General features: G+C 36.4%; 1 protein-coding gene across 2 annotated transcripts in view; it reads left to right on the top strand.

Annotated features, from left to right (window-relative positions):
- LOC145680699 (CD63 antigen-like) overlaps window positions 1-18,020 on the top strand; it is a 317,291-nt gene that overhangs the window by 237,754 nt on the left and 61,517 nt on the right. For both annotated transcript variants that reach the window (XM_081751615.1, XM_081751614.1), the window contains one exon: window positions 8,363-8,521. In XM_081751615.1, the coding sequence (XP_081607741.1) occupies window positions 8,363-8,521 (159 nt within the window). The remainder of the gene's footprint in view (window positions 1-8,362; window positions 8,522-18,020) is intronic.

Here is an 18,020-nt window from a genome sequence, read left to right as displayed (position 1 = left end):
AGTCTTGGAGATATTGAAATTTTTGATCGATATACCGATACTTTCGATATTGTTTATATTTCGATATATCTAAAACGTTTCCATATTTTGTCGATTTCGATTATCGATATCTAAATCCGCATATCGTAAAGCCGTATCGAACTCCTCCGAAATGAAGTTTTAGGCTACGGGTCTGATTAGGGATGCGCGCGAGACGAGACGAGACACAATTTTTCGTTACAAAATTCGAGACAAGACAGAGTTCTTCCAATAGAAACAGATACAGTTTTCGAGACGACACATAACTTGTGTGGCATCTTTTCGAAAGGAGACAGCCTCAAATCTTGTCTTGTGCGCATCCCTAGGCTTAAAAATATGTATTGTTATTAAGCTTATTGTTTTATAGTGTATTCTTAAGCTTAAGGTAATGTATAGTTAAATTCTGAGTTCAGTTAACATATTTTGTTTCTCAAATTGCTTTAAAAAGGTAAGTACAAACATTTTTATTTTCTTTTTTGAGTGCTTAAAATGATGCGCAGTTCTTAAGCTTAGTACTTAATTCTCTATTCTTAACCTTAAGGTGATCAATAGTTAGTTTTTGAGTAAATTATGTCAATTTATGTGAGTGACGGACACTGGTACGGAACCCTGACGACCACTGGAACATTTCAGTTTTGAGTTGACGGATATTGGTGCAAAACAAGATTTAAAAATATATTGTTTTTTATTGAACGGCTATTCGACTTTGAATTATAACTGTATGGTCATGTATAGGAATGATCAATGTATCTTTCGAACTATGGTACAGCTCGGGCTGTTGCACTGGTGACGGGCACTGGTGCTTTTACTCTGATAGGGTCAAAACGACACCTAAAATATGTAATAGAAAAATAAAGACAAGTTTTTTGAAAATTTGAATGAGAACTGGCAAATCTACACAAAATTTGGAATCGGCCAGCGAAAACGGCACTTTCCTAGCACTTGTGGTTTTCGAGATCTCATTGTCTAAAGGATTGGGCACAAACATATAAACTTTTCTTGACCACAAACATATGAACCTAGCATTTTAATATATAGACTAGCTGAACCTGCGCTGTCAACACAGCGCATCATTCACATATGAGCATGAATCGCCCTGTCATTCCTCACAACATCTGTACATGTCCCTTTACAGACACGAAAGAAGTCGATAAAAACGGCAAGGGATACCATAAAGAGGAGATTTTTTGATTATTTTTTCAATATCTCGCATCGTTTGCAAGATTTGAGTCTACTTCCAATTGGAGTTTCTAATTCATGTATGATCAGTGTTTTCTTTCTTCTTGCATGCAGTATGTAATAAACAAATACATTACACATACAATTATAATGTCAGTGATATATGGTGTTCGTTGGGCAAAACACTGCAAATAATAAAAATTCATCTTAGACTGGAGAAATGGCTATCCTTCGTTTTTCATTATCATTTGGCAATGAGAGATATACACCTCAGAGAGCTTGTCTCATATGGTGTTGTAGTAACTGGAATACTTAAGCACACATGTAACAAGCGAAGACATTCTAGGTACACTTCTTGCAGGCCGCTTAATGAGATGTATTGAAGTAAGTTAATAGGTCTAAGAGATTGATTTTCGTCGTAATAGATGATAGTCAGTTCATTCCGCAGCTGATTATCGTCGAAAGTGGGATAGAGTTTAAGAAGATTCTCTAGTTTCTTACTAAGAAAATCACTATTATGATCCTGAAACTGTTCACAATCAAGTAGTTCTACAGATTCCAAAGAGAATAAATCACTAAAACTCGTTTCCATCTGAACTTCAAGTGTATCCAAAATTTCGTAGGAGAGTTGCTTGTACCCTTTGCTTTTCCATAATGAAATTCACGTTTGTGACTCATAGTTGATCTTAATTCGCCGTAATGCAATTTAATTATTTCAATTGGGCGTGATCGGGTGTGAAAGATAGGCTATTATATTATCTGCGCTTCACAAGAAACATATGCTGTTACGTCTACTTGTACTGAAAAAAACTATGCTTGTAATATTTCGTCTTGAATTATGTATGATAACAAGCATTCAATCAAGTCATTTTGTGTCACTTGATTCCCCTTTAAAAACAGAATCAGTCTTAAAAATTATTTTCATATGCTGCTCTTTATATGTCAACAACTCCAAATAACTTTTTTTTTTTTATCTCTTGCCCTTTGTTTATTATATTTTCAACACAGGCCTTGGTCTTTGTTCCTTAATAACACATTAATTTTCAAAAGACCACTGACATAGAGGATTCTTTAATAGGAATTATATTATGTTCATATTCTCCACTTACTGGCATTTTTCTCATTCACTTTTGCAGATGTAAGAAAAAATGCCACTCACAATATCTCAAAAATACACACTCTCTACTCAGTTCTAATGAACACAACGAGTCTGATTTCCTACGGGTTTGCGTCAACTTAATTGAGTAAAATGGAAGGCGTAGCACCTTTAGAATTGCTTATTCCAGCTTTTGCATTGCGTTAGAGCCCGCAAAATTAAGCAAAGTTAGTATGGAATGGGGCCCACGTTCTCTTGCTCTTTATTTGTTTGACATATCGAATAGAAATCGAAGTTCTCGAGAAAAACACTTTATGTAGGAACAAAAGTCGATAAGCGCTGAGGAAGGTCTCTTTCGCAGCTTATTACCAACGCGTTCTCTCGCGGGATTTTCTGAGTAGCTTGGCGGTATTCTACTGCCGCCTGAGACACTGCTCGGTGAGCCTCCAATCAGTGGTGGTAACCACGATTTCTTTATCTTTATTATTTTTTTTCAACTTACAAAATTATCACACATTCTGTGAAAGGAAAATGGATTAATTATAAATTATAATTTCTGAAAGTAAATGGGTTGGCCTGGCCTCAGAGCCTCTTACGACCCTTCGCCACTGTATAAACCCATGTATACAAATATGTGATGTTAGAAAGTATAACTCGTAGGATATGATGCTTTACTTTTTTAAAAAATTCAACACTTGTAGTGTACCCCTTAAAAATGTAATAAAGAAATAATGGAGATTTTAAAAATATTTCATTACAACTAAACAATCTACACAAAATTTGGAATCGACGAGCGAAAACGGCACGTTTTTAGCACTTGTGGTTTTCGAGATCTCATTATCGAAAGGATTGGAGACAAACATATAAACTTTTCTTGACTGCAAACATATAAACCTAGCATTTTAATATATAGATTACAAAAGTCCCCCCCCCCCCCCATAAAACAAGGTAGCACTGTTTTAGCTTATAACAGCTCCATTTCTATAATTTTCCCACATTCAAACCACTTATGAGAATTAGGCCTGACTAATGCTTTCCTAATCTAAGTGCAGTATTAGGTTTTAGGGGAGACTTGGTGAAAATGACATACTCAGGTAAAATGACGTAGTGTGGTTTCTTGGTGTTGGTGTGTGGTTTGTGTCTGTCAGCAACATAACCCTATCCGGTACTTGGCAACAGTGATAATGGAGTAATGGTAGATTAATACAGGAGGAAGTTACGTTTTGACGGGAAGATTTCTGTTAATGTAGGTATGTCATTTTCTTCTTATTGCTCTGAGAAATAGTATAAGTACTGTAAAGTTACCGAGCCATTGTAAAAAATATGTGGTTGTTGAATTATGGTCAGTGAGCTATTATTTTACTCCTTCTCCTTAGTTGGCGGTTTTATGCGCGCTGATAGAATGACGCCACTTTGTTGCAGTATGTTTTTGAGGGAAAATGACACGTCATGGCTTGGTGTAAAATGACATACTATGTCATTTTACCCTAATTGGAAATGGAAGCTACACATTGTATCTCGATCTGTTCGATCGGGGCAAATGGGTTGGTTAAAAGCATCCAAAGCTAACATGAATATTCTAGACATAGAAGGAATTTCTTAGGAGAAAAGAGTTCGATCAGACAACCGTTTACTAGATGTCATGTCTACGAATTACGGTGGATCTACACAAGATGTTTCATTTCCAATAGACGTTTCATACCCACCTACAATTCCTAACAGTCTATTCAATCTTTCTGAGAAATCATCCTGTAGCCTAACCCCGAAAAATGTACCTAGTACTCCGTCAACAGCTGAAGGTGAACGTCAAATTGTCTCTATGCTGATAGTGATGAAAATTCAACTACATATATCTAAGTGGTTGAAGTAGTAACTTGTTAGACTTAATTTGTTCCAGTGAACAATTACAATTGTATGCAACTCTAATTATAACTCAGTCCCTTAACGTATCACTCGTTTAATTTCTGCCGCATACTACTACAATCATAGAACTATCTTTGGAGCCACAATTATTCCGTCCTCTTATTATAGACACCCTCTACTCCTAACTTCATAACTTAAAATTATTAGCCATTACAATATCAATTATCCATAAACAACATGCTAACATAGAGTTCTTCTTCTTCTTCTAAAGTCACACACTTGGCGTTAAACTTAAGTTTATCGTTGCCACCATTTCATTTCCCAACATATACAAGAATTTTCCCCACTTCCATCAGGATTGAACCTAAAACGGTTGGTTCGTAAGCGAAGAAACACAATGATTCTAACATGTAGTCCATTTATCAAGGAACAGAAAAAAATAGAAAAGAAGTCTGCACGTCTATCTCCACGAGTATGCAAAAAAAAAAAAAAAAATAAAATACTACAAGAGCCCTCAGACACTGAAAATGTGAGTGATGTAAATGTTGATGACAATGAAAATAATTGTGCCTACATTTTTTTAACCTAAGGAGCAGTGGGTTCTATGTGAATTGTGTCGACACTGGGCTCATACGGAATGTGAAGGTGTCAGCAAGCGCGAACCACATTTCAAATGCAATATTTGTCTGATGTTGTCTTCTTGAGTATACGTTGTTGCTGTATAAGCCTCTTACCTCAGATAGATTATATATGTCATTTTACCACAATTCAATATGTCATTTTAACCTCACTTTTTTGGTCTCTTTCAAAATGTAGTACTGAATTTATTCATTTACTGTCATTAAACCTTAACACTTAGATCCTATGTAACTAACTAGAATTTTATGTTGAAGGTTCTATTATTGTACTAAACAAACTTCGCAGCTCTGACAAGGGAACCTTCCGAAAATGATACTTGCAGTGAAAGATGTGACATATGCCAATTAAAAGAGCTGTAACAGAGATGATCATTCCCAAAAAATTAGCTGCCCATAGCAATAGGTTCAAGAAATATAAGGGATGGAAGTTCGGGAAACAGCAAGGTTGGACAAGGGGGAAAAGTGCAAATTCCGCAAAAAAAGGAGGACATGGCAAAATACAATGCTGACAAGTGATGTATAGGAAGAGACTTGCCACAATAGGGAACAAATGAAGGCCACCAGTGGGATTAACAGTGTTTCCAACTGCAATGAAAAGTACATGGTTTGCAAAAAAATGAAATTTTGAGTTTTACGTCCCACAGTTATGCCGGTTAGGCTAAAGGAGACGGTGATAATGAGTAATGAATGAAATGGTGGAATGAAGAAAGTGGGAGGAAACGGGAGAACCCTGAGAAAACCCACGCACACGGTGTTTGTCCACCATGGTTTGCAAAGAGCACTATATGAAGTGACTGCAATATTCAGTGTCAACCTGTCATGTAGAACATAAAATATGACGTGTATAATCAGTGGTACAATCTAACAAAAGAAAATAGAAAAACAGAAGTACGAAAAATACGGAAAAGATGGAGTTGGCCATAATGTGCCACATTTGATCACGAGCTGTGCATATTAGAATGAACAAAACAAGAAAGCACCAACTATGCAGGAAACCGACGTACCTAGTGTCGAAAAGAAAAACGAGTTCCAAAGTTGGCAGCACTGGCCATGAAAATCCAGACAATTCTAATATAGTTAGGCCACTCGCTTCACAAAAGGAAAATTCCGGCAACAGGCATTAGCCTTCGCATCATTTGTGCATTCTCATCAACATTGTACTTGCAATTGTTCGATGAGACAATGGTTCAAACAGAAGATACATATGCAGTGAGCACAGCGGAATACTGCCAATCCGTCACACATGGTACAATGATCGCCTGTGAATGTCTCGAAACAGTACTCTAGAGGTGTCGGGACCTTTGGTGGTCTTTCTATCACATATCCACACCTGTAGAAAGCAAACATAATCAAAGGCTTGAATAAACATGCCGTAAACTGGTAATGGGTTAAGGCCTGAAGTTTCAGAATATTCTCGCGGGACCATATGTTAAAGTGGGTATCTGATAACACAAGCTCTGTAACGTAGCACACAAAGTTCTTGTATGGTCTAAAAACATAAAGTTCAAGTGGTTGTATCTGACCTAGGAGGGATCAGCTCAACTTTGAAATTCACTCCGGATGGTACATGCTCGTAGAGCAAGTTGGTGTCTTTGTTCGCTGTCCAAGAATCAACAAGTTGCACAACATCAGTTAGGTTTCTTTTGTCATCATGTCTTCATCACATTCGTATATGATAATGCCTGTCATCTGTGCTGATGGAACTCTCTTGTCACCAATGTATGTGCAAGTGGCAGAAGGCAAAGGAACATTACCCCAGAAGACCAAAGACTTGTTGTCAACTCTTCCGAATATTAAGGCCTTCCCAAACACAACCACAAACATGCGGAAGATTGATTTAAGCGTGTTTTATGCCAACGTGTTTTGGTCAAGTTTGGCAGAAAGAAACCTAACTGATGTTGTGCAACTTGTTGATTTTTGGACAGCGAACAAAGACACCAACTTGCTCTACGAGCATGTACCATCCGGAGTGAATTTCAAAGTTGAGCTGATTCCTCCTAGGTCTGATGCAACCACTTTCTGTTTATGTTTTTAGACCATACAAGAACTGTGCGCTACGTTATAGAGCTTGTGTTATCAGATACCCACTTTAACATTTGGTCCCGCGAGAATATTCTGAAACTTCAGGCCTTAACCCATTACCAGTTTACGGCATGTTTATTCAAGCCTTTGATTATGTTTGCTTTCTACAGGTGTGGATATGTGATAGAAAGACCACCAAAGGTCCCGACACCTCTAGAGTACTGTTTCGAGACATTCACAGACGATCATTGTACCATGTGTGACGGATTGGCAGTATTCCGCTGTGCTCACTGCAAATGTATCTTCTGTTTGAACCATTGTCTCATCGAACAATTGCAAGTACAATGTTGACGAGCATGCACAAATAATGCGAAGGCTAATGCCTGTTGCCGGAATTTTCCTTTTGTGAAGCGAGTGGCCTAACTATATTAGAATTGTCTGGATTTTCATGGCCAGTGTTGCCAACTTTGGAACTCGTTTTTCTTTTCGACACTAGGTACGTCAGTTTCCTGCATAGTTGGTGCTTTCTTGTTTTGTTCATTCTAATATGCACAGCTCGTGATCAAATGTGGCACATTATGGCCAACTCCATCTTTTCCGTATTTTTCGTACTTCTGTTTTTCTATTTTCTTTTGTTAGATTGTACCACTGATTATACACGTCATATTTTATGTTCTACATGACAGGTTGACACTGAATATTGCAGTCACTTTATATAGTGCTCTTTGCAAACCATGTACTTTTCATTGCAGTTGGAAACACTGTTAATCCCAGTGATGGCCTTCATTTGTTCCCTATTGTGGCAAGTCTCTTTCTATACATCACTTGTCAGCATTGTATTTTGCCATGTCCCCATTTTTTTGCGGAATTTGCTCTTTTTTCCCCTTGTCCAACCTTGCTGTTTCCCGAACTTCGATCCCTTATATTTTTTGAACCTATTGCTATGGGCAGCTAATTTTTTTGGGGATTGCTCATCTCTGTTACAGTTCTTTCAATTGGCATAGGTCGCATCTTTCACTGCAACTATCATTTTCGGAAGGTTCCCTTGTGAGATGTTTATTAATAAAGTTGTATTCATTTTAGAAAAAGTATGTCATTTTTACCGAGTCTCCCCTACAAAATTCTTAATGTTGTTTTGATCATGTGTATGAATAAAAATGTCAGTATGTAAAGGCAAAGACTTTTTTGATTTTGATGATGAATACGATTTATATGCTATATAAAATAAATATTAAAATATTTATCTGTCATTTATAAATAAAATTCAATACATTTTATTATATTAGGCTTTTTTGTCAGTGTCGTTATAAAGAAGTTGCTAGATTGTTGTAGGGAAGTTCAATCCTTGCAATGTAAATTGAAGTACCTTTGAATATTGTTACAATATTAGTTTTAACTATAAACTTGAAAGGCCGACCTCTGTTGGCGTACATTTGTCCTTACATAGACAAAATCATCCAAAGGGAATTTGTAGCGATTCCATTGATCTGAGTGTTTTCAAATTTTTGGAGGTTGTCATTCATAGCAGGATTCCTGTTTCTTGTAGCATGAATGCTGTGGTGTGGAAGGTCCACATGACTGGACGAAACATGATTCTTTAGGCATCGTGCCGCCTAAATCCTGCTGTTATTACAAGTCAAAATTTAAAAAGAGCGTACCGCCATCAGCCGAGAACTGTACAGATAGCAGTGAAGTGGAAGATATAGTAAGTAAGAGCTGATTATTCATAAATTTAATAAGAATGATTTCGATAAAAATTTTACTATCTCTTAGATATATACGGGGAATAGTTATATAATAAGGTAAATCTGTGCAATTTCGCCACCCAATTGCAAAAGTTTGATAAATAGCGTTAGTTTTTAATCAGCAAATTAATATAATAATGCTACATGGAAGCACTTGAACAGGAGAAGTTATAGTCACTCTCTATTTTTGTTGTAGCTCTTATCTAATATTGCCAATTGAAAGTTCTTCCAATGAGGATTTCCATTACTTTTATTTATTTTAACTTATAGTCCAGAATGTATAAAATCGTTCGCTTCCCACATTTAGACCTGCTTGTCACTTGGGGTGTGGTAAGAGAATAGCCAATCACCACCCTTCAGATTTGCCTAAGTTATTCATCGCAAGGTCAGCCAACCTCATCCGTCTACATGCGCTCAGCGAGCCACGAGTAACCAAGCTGGCAACTCCGCATAAATGTCACTACTACTTTTCGCGGGAAGCCAACGACCAGGGGTGGACTGGCTATGTAAAAAGGGCGCGGTCACATACTCTGGGAGGGCGCCGTCCATCCGAGGCTTTCGCTTATATGGAATACCCCCTCCTAATAAAAGGAAGTGCCGGGGGGCTTTCCCCGGAAAATTAGTACACAAAAAACAACAAAAGATTAAGTAGCTATTGTAGTTAATCACGATAGAATTATACAAATTCAATATTTTCATAAACAAATACAGAGACTTTGAGTACTAAATATATTAGGTCTATATAAATCTGCACACTTTAACTGAGACTACAAAAATCACACCAGTTGTTTAAATTCTTTGGCTACATTTGTTAACAGCCTAATTATAACTGAAGATCTGAGTTACGTTTGGGGCTTATGCTATTTTGCATACTTCTGTCCTTTTAAAGCTATGTTCATCATAACATTAACTTATTTTTCATCTATTTTTAAAATCATTGATAAAACGTATACATGAAACATTTATTACAAATTAACAAAAGTAAATTTAGAATTATATACCTACCTAGCGAAAAAGAAATTCAAAAACAAAACTGGAAAATGGAAGTAAAGTCACTGCTTTATGCTTGAAGGAGCCTTCGCATCTCCTTGCTTTTCTCACACATTTTGTCAATAATAAGATTGTTGTCTATGTTGGTCAGAATGTTTCTTTCTGAGTTCACCAAGAACAATGATTCCAGATTTCATCTGTAAGCCTTGAACGGAGTCTTGTTTTTATGTCTCTGAGCTTTGAAAATGCTCGCTCACACGACACTTATGTTGTCGGTAATGTAAGGAGATACTTATAAACTTTGAATAATTCTGTGTAGAGTCTTGAGTATATATTGTACTGCAGAATCACATCGAAGGCGCACTTAAAGCAAGAATTGCACTTCACTCCATCACATTTTATAGACCTTAAAGCCACAATATCGTCAGTCGGCCCCAAATATTCCTCCTCATCCTCCATGAAATCTTCAGAAAACTTGTCCTCTTCAATCGAATCTTCAATCGTATGAACCTCAACAGCTTCTCGATTCTTTTCTTGGTTCTCATAAGGGGATTTTGAAAACTCTTCCCACATTGATGAAAACGAAAGAAGCTCTTCTTTAAGTTTTCCCTCTTCACAATTAGGAATTAATTCTGTGATTCTTTTCAGTGACAACGAAGCCAGACTTAAACTCTTGAACTTCTTAGGATCAAAGCACTCTAAATCTAAGTACAAGCTTTGATTTTCAGCAAATCGTTCCTGCATGCTGTTAGAAATTTGGTCTAGAACACAGTTGAAAACGGTTACTTCAAATCTGTATTTACAGTCTTCAATTACTTCATCAGAAGCTGGTTCCCCTGCCATTTTCTTTCTTTTTCTACATCTTACCTCAGGCAATTCTGTTTCTATAATAACTTGTTCTAGACTAGGAACATCAGTAATGAGTCCTTCAATACTATTTGACATTTCTGTTGCAAAGTGTTCTGCTGCTTCGTAGACTTTGTCAAACTGATCCCTAGCTTCTTTCAACCTATTTTGAGTTGAGGATATCAGGCGCCATGCTTGGACATAGTCTAAGTTTTTTGTTTGCAAGTAGTCTGATAAAGGTGTGGTATGCTGAAAAATCAATTTTAAAAAAATCATAGCCACAATGATAGTCTCAAAGGAGCACAACTTTTGAATGAGAGACATTGCATCATGTCTGACTTTGAAATTGAATTCTTGCGAGTTGCCAATCACACTTAAAGCTGCTACGAGTTCCACATATACTGGTTTTGATTTTCTTGGCCTGGCATCCTTGGTCGGGTGCCCAGTAATGAAAGTGTCCTAATATTTTTACAGCAGCGTTGCTTTTACTTCTCCATCGAGTTATCCTAATAGCTTCAAGACGGATGCTTGGGTTTTGTTCCAAGTACACCTCAAGTCGTTTCTGGGATTCTTCCAAAAATATCTGAATTTCCTGGAGAAGCCCAAAGAAAGATATACAAACACCCAAACTCGGCTAAAGGGCAAGGCCGTAGGCCGAGTAAAGACGGGAACTGGGGGCGGAGCAGTGAAGGTGGGAGGGTTGATATATAAAAATCATCCAAAATGACCGATATTAGAGTCAAATCTATATATTTAGAGGTAAATCTAACATCATTAATAGCATTCCCAGAAAGAGAAAGAGCGAGGCCGCAGGCCGAGCAAATACCAGGCTCTGGGGTGGAGCCCTGGCTGGCCAAAGGCTAGCAAATTTATAAAATAATTATGTAGCTTTTTTTTAAAAAAAAAATGTGTTCAGAGAGGAAACTGTGCGCCTTCCCGAGGCTAAGACGGGTCTTAGCCCCTCCCGCGGAGGGCGCAAAGGCACTGATGTGAGGAGGGCGCAGCGGCCATCGGGCCGGTACTTGATTATGGCCAGTCCACCCCTGCCAACGACGTTGTACCTTCGGTACTATAAAAGAACAGTGTGGGGAATAAATAAATCTATATTTCTTTGTTTTCTATATGCAATATTAACAAAGTAAATGGTCCTTGAAAAATCCTTTAAGCACCACCCTTGACAAACGACCTCGACAAAAATTTTAATATTTGAGATCATATTGTAAAATTGCACGTATAATAATTTGCTTTCTACTACTAGGACCTACGTTACAGCAAAGGTACTCTTGCCGTAAAAAATAATTAAATAACATATGACTCAATTGGGTGAATATGATAGAATACTATGTTCTCCTGATTTTACGATTACTGGGACAGGCTTAAAGCCTCACAGCTATCTCCAGTAACTTACGGGTTACTTTACTACTTGTTGAACTTCCTCACTGTATAGAATATTTATTTATTTTAGATACTAACTGTAAAAGTGCAGGCCGAATTATATTTATTACGAAAGATTTGTTAAGAAATTAGATTTTCCCCACTACGTAGCAAATTTATGCTGGCTTTCACTTTAAGATTTAAATCATAAAGACCACAATTACTACTGCTATGCATCAGTTTACACCAGGTTTGTTTTGTTTAAAACAAAATGTTTAAAACAAATGATTAAAACTTGATTTAAACAATTTTATATACGTATATTGTTTTAAACACGTGTATTTTTAAGGCTTGTTTTAAACATATGTTTATTTTTATTTTATTTTATTTTTGTAAAAAAAAATTGCCAGAAAAAGAAAATTACCAAATGTGATCCCATTCAGAAGGCTATTTTCTTCCCATACACTGTTGCCATACCTGGTACAATTATCAAATTCAGCCCTTTTTGTCATTCATCGGTCCGTTGGTACCACGCTGGTATTTTCAGCCCTTTTTGTGAAAAAAGTTGGTACAAAACAGATACTTGGCACATTTTCAAAAGTGTCAGTAAGACTTTTCCTACATCTCATAGAGGCGCGTTTGATTTCCTTACAATACATATCGAAGATGATAACTGTTTTCCCTTTTAATTTGTGGCCTCTGTTATACCTCCTACGTGCGAAAAAAATTTTATCTACTTCCACAATACTTCCTATTTGAATGTTTTTAAAAAGAGCTATTTCTTGATTTGGACTTTTGGAAAAAGGGGGCGGAATGTTCTAGTACTTTATTTCTTTGTTTCTTATTATAGAACCATGTATTACACTGTGATAAAATAATGACTTTGTTTTAATTTGGTATTATTTTTCAGCCCATTCCAGAGCTAGAACACTGACAACACTGTTCCCATGTGAATGTTTTGATTTCTTGTGGCTACTGCAGGTCGATGTGGTGATCCACAATTTATTTCGTCTCTTTTCCCCTTGTTTTCTTTATCGTCTATTGTATTGCTTAAATGCTTATCAGTTAACTTGCGAGAAAGTGTTGTAGTCGAAGGTTGGACTACTTGTAGAAATGATATTAAACAATAAATAAAACAATTATCATTGAAACAAGTTTTTCTGTTGTATTCAGAAAACAAAGGGCTCTTTACTAAATTGCGGTTCTGAAATTAAAAATATCGCAGGCATTTGTTAATACATACACTACATGTTGGTTCTCAGTCTTCGTACAACTTGGAATCGTTTAACATGAGTTTTACGGGAAGAAAAAAGGACACAATTTCGAGTAAACCGAAGAAACTAATTTTATACGTTTCGAACAAACTTGGGTTGTAGGATAAATTTGGCTCCTACTTAGTTTTTTTTTTTTTTTTTTTTTTTTAATATTTTTAGATATGGGTCGTTCAGAGCATAAGGATTCAAGTCCATTTTCAAAAAGGATCATTTTTGCTCAGCAAACGTAGTATCTTCGTAGCGAAGAGTCCGAAATAACTGAACCAAAAACCAAATGAAAAGGTGTAGTGTGGGCTAGAGTTTCATAGGACAACTGCTAGACAAGGGCGTTTCTAGAACGGGGGAACAAGAGAAACTTATGAGCAGGGAGAGGGAAATTAGCTAAGATATTGTGTACGCTGCAACGTGAGAAAGATTAACAAGTCAAGCTCAAATGTCATTGTCAATGATTCATAATTACATTAGATAAATGCAGGGTGTGTCAAAAAGAATACACCGACGGAAAACGTCATATATTCGCAACCACGAATCCGAAAAGAAAGAAAGAAAACTACGTGACAAAGTGCAATCTAGAGTTTTATATGATTACAGCTAGAGAAGGGCGTCCTTTTAGAGGTCATCCGCCTTCCTACCGCCTACCCTGAATTTCAAATTTTGGGACAGTAATGCAGATTTAGAAACCTTTTGCTGAGCAAAGTCCAACAGAAAAAATGAAGTCCTTACACCGAATAAATACGGAGTTTGATCAGTTAAAATTCATTTCTATTGGGCGCAAGGAGCTATAGGCTTATATTGCCCTTTTGTATTTTTTTCTTTTTGACCCAAGGATTCCAAAGGTGACTCTCCTTTCGAGTTTCGGGCCTGCTTAAAATTCTGGAAATTGTGCCTAAGCAACTTTCCAGTTTTGATCGTCTATAGGCCTATTTGCTCCGTATTTATTCGGTGTAAGGACTTCACACTTGTTCTGTTTGACTTTGCTTATCAAAAAGTTTCTAAATTTGCCATACTGCCTCCAAAATCTGAAATTCAGAGTGGGAGTGGGCGCGGCTGTCTTCCTGCCCCCACTGACGTCCCTGTCTAGCGGCTGTCATATGAAACTAGCCCACGCCCTTTCACGTGGTTTTAGTTTCATTTTTCGTACTCTTGACTGCGAAGATATTACGTTTTGAAATAGCATTCATTTGCTGAGCAAAACTGAACATTATTGAAAATATACTTGGATCCATTGTGCTGTGAGTTTCGCAAATATTGTTTTTCTTCAATACAATTGAATCACTGATTGGAAAATGGGAATAAGTGCATCAGACCCAAGTTTTCAAAAACGCTAAAAAAACCTTCCCGAAGCGTTGTTTCTATTTGTTGCAAAAAGTATATAATTGATTACTTGTAGCAAAAGAACTAACAAACACTAAGACAAGAAGAAGAATCAAGTATTGCAGCACTGCAATTGGTTAGATAAGCTTAAAAACGGAAAAAATATTCCCTTTTTTCCAATCAATTAGAGTTGGACGCAATTGTAATTGTGTGTAGGGTATGTAATGTGCAGTTTATGATAGAAAGCTATGAAAATGTACGTGCTGAATACAATGTTGTATGTTAATCTTGGATATATGTATCCGAACTATCACGAATGTTAGGCTTCTAACAATTTATTGTCACCGTTCGTTTTTTTTTTTTTTTTTTTTTTTTTTGTACAACATATGTTATTCGTACAGCAAGGAAAGTAATACAATAGACAGCTGAACAAAATACGTAGCAAAATACGTTGTCACAATAGAATGGCTTTACATAGGGTCCTATCCGTGTGCATCTTCGTCTTCTACAGTTTCTTGGTCAGTGGTTTTCCATGAACAAATCATCCTATAGCAGCCCATACACGTAAACACATGCCTGAAGAAACAGCCCGACTTGTATGAAAAATGATAAAACCACAGGCAAGTTGATCGTGTATGGCCTCGTTCATTCATGTTAAAAGTTTTCAAAATCTTCTGAAAACATGTTTGATGTTTTTGCCGTTCTGCGTGCATGTTTACCGTGTATGGGCTCGTTCATGCAAGGTGGCTGTTTTATATTTAGGTCCGCCAATCACGACAGCAGAAGAAATCACGTGAGTCTCTCCTCCGTCGCATGCCAAGGTCGTGCAGTTGCAGAAAGAAAAAGCACGCGTTTCCTCATCCTCCACATTTCTCAAACTACTTTCAGTATGTTGGACAGCACGTTGGTACGTGTGTGGTCAAAAAATTCTTTCAAGATGCATGATGAAAGAAACCTTTCATACATGTTGGTAATGCAAGTGCGTGCGTCTATGGCGCGCTTATAAAATTATTTGTATTGGTCAGGTATGTATTTGATGATTTGTGAAGAATCGTTGATCTTTTTCTGATTGATAGAGACTTGCCAATCGTATGCCTTTGACGTTTGCAGTGGAACGTTTATGACATTACTTTTGAGTAATCGAAAAATATCAGTTCTTAGTCCATTGATAAACTTATGATCTTGCACATAACCTGGAGATTCTGTTTTGTAAACAGTGTCTCTATTTACTTGGAATTTCACTGTTTTGTCCACAATGCTACCTGAAGATTTCTTGTAAAACGGTTGCCATCCATGTTTAAAATCTAAGATTTCTTCATTCACAACTTCGTAAACCTGAAATGGAGAATTAGTACTTCTTGCATTCGCAATCATGTGGTTATACTGTGCTGGTAAATAAATACGATTGTGTCTTTTGAGTTCTGGTTTGATTACAGCAAAATTTCGGTCACATGGTACAAATTGTGACCTCTGACAGGCAAATATTGCTGTATAGTGCTGAACCGTTATGACACGATCAGGCTGAAAAGCATTCATGTCATTGAACGATTGCAGTTTTGACCACCACTTGTATCACTGGAAACATGTAAATCTGTAACTGATTGGGGCAAAAAGTTATCTATAGATTGTGTAATGCGAAAAGAAGGCAAAGTATCGTAACGACAGCGCAGGGCTCTGGTGGTTGTCTACTTACACACAGTCTCACAGTTGTGGTGGTGTCCTGTAGTGACTGGAAGAAGGGAATAAGAAACGTAGTTATTCCCTTTTTCTAATCAGCGAGAGATTTTGTCTTCTACATTGCCCAAATATTCCTATTTTCTACTCAACGATGTAACTATCTTAAAGGAACACATCTGCTATCTCAGGTTAAAATCGCAAAAAATTGTACTTATTCCCTTTTTCCAATCAGAGGTTCAATTATTGAGTTAACATCCAATACACAGGTTTGCAGAAAATATTGCATGAACATGAAATGTGCTTGAAACATCACTTTTGGAAAATTTATTATTTTAAAATAATTTTATTAGCATCAGTATTCCGAAATAGCAATCAAATTTTTGCAACCAATGGGAATTTTTGCAAAATTCACCCAGCTCCAGGTGATCAATTAAGTAAAAATTATGTACATGTGTGTACAATTCTAATAACAATACAATTATTTGAGCCAAATACCGTAAAAATGTCATATTAAATTCAATGGTCATTCGAAGTCATTTTTCAAACCACTCGTGTTACACAAATTAAGTTAGGTAAAAAAAAAAGGGAAAAAGTCTATCAGTGACACTCAAAAGTCATTTCCAAAATAGCTGCTGCTACAAAAACTAAATTTGATACATTAAGGTGCATTATCACCAGTGCACTAAAAAAGTATTTAATCTTTTTTCGAAAATCATCTTGAACAACAAGTGGCCAATAAAAATTCATTAAAAAACTATATAAAAGCCATTTTTAGTCAAACGATTTTAGTTTTGTTATCAATGTTGTATTAATCAGCAGGGTGAATTGATTTAAATCAGTCTGATTTAAATCACTTTTTTAAAATAAAAATCGTTGATTTAAATCGAATTCCGAAATAAATTAATTTAAAGTGAAAATAAGTAAAATCCCGTTTCTGATCTGTTATTTCGATTAGGGAAGTTAATCATAATACAATGAGTGTCAAGTGTACCAAATTTCACAAAATTAAATCCTCACGTTAAGCGGGTTTGCATATCCAGGCTCCTAACTATGAAAACATTTACGCTCACTCCAACCTCAATCATTTCACGAATTCAACCTGTTTTACGTATGTTATTAGGACATAATATCGATTGTGATTTATTCTAAAAACACTTTTATACATTGCAAGAGCTGTAACGTCCAAATATTTACTGAGAACTCATGGTCGTATCGGAATAAACAAAAGCGAGTATGGAACAGTAAACTGCTTTCACAAGAGGCAAAAGAAGATGTGCAAAGGCATACAAAACGGTCGAGTGGTTTGGGTCGATACACTATCAATCACATGTTTGTGTGTTCAAACCCGGTAGTAAGTTGTTTCTTTTTTAAGTGTCTTCATCCGGAAGCTGAAAATATTTCTTTGAGTAACTCATTGAAAACTTCTTTTGTTTCAAATTCGATTAGAACGGAACATTATATGAATTGCAAATCTTAAATCCATAGCTAAAAAAAAAAAAAAAAAAAAAAAAAGTATACTCACTACTCCATTATCCTCTGATTTGTAACGAAGAACTATTTATAAACAGTGGTGACTTCAGAAAATTATTCTCGGGGGGAATTTCAATATGTGGGTGGAGGGCAAACATTGGTAGTCCACATTGAGCACGATCGAATATATGGTCCTGAAGGCGGAAATTTCTTAGCTCGAAAGGGGTCTCAAATTCTCCGTCAAATCACGTCCTGAAAGCATCATTGCTTAAAAGCTTTTCGTAGCAAATATAATATTACTTGTTTCTCGTTCTACATTTAGAATTGGTAAAATCATAACTTACAGAGGATTATAATAAAAGCATAAAAATTACAATACCAATCATGTATAAATTATCCTGTAAGTTACCAACTTTGGGTCAGATTAAAACTCAAATATTTGTTTTCGTATTGCACTTAGAAGTAAGTCCTCTCTATATAATCCTGATTGGAAAGCCATGTACAACTCTAATTA

The sequence above is a fragment of the Thermobia domestica genome, chromosome 3 (assembly GCF_964235325.1).
Source record: "Thermobia domestica chromosome 3, izTheDome1.hap1.1, whole genome shotgun sequence".
In the NCBI taxonomy this organism is placed as follows: Eukaryota; Metazoa; Arthropoda; class Insecta; order Zygentoma; family Lepismatidae; genus Thermobia; species Thermobia domestica.
The sequence above is the reverse complement of the archived record's forward strand: the minus strand, read 5'-3'. Positions and strand labels throughout refer to the sequence as shown.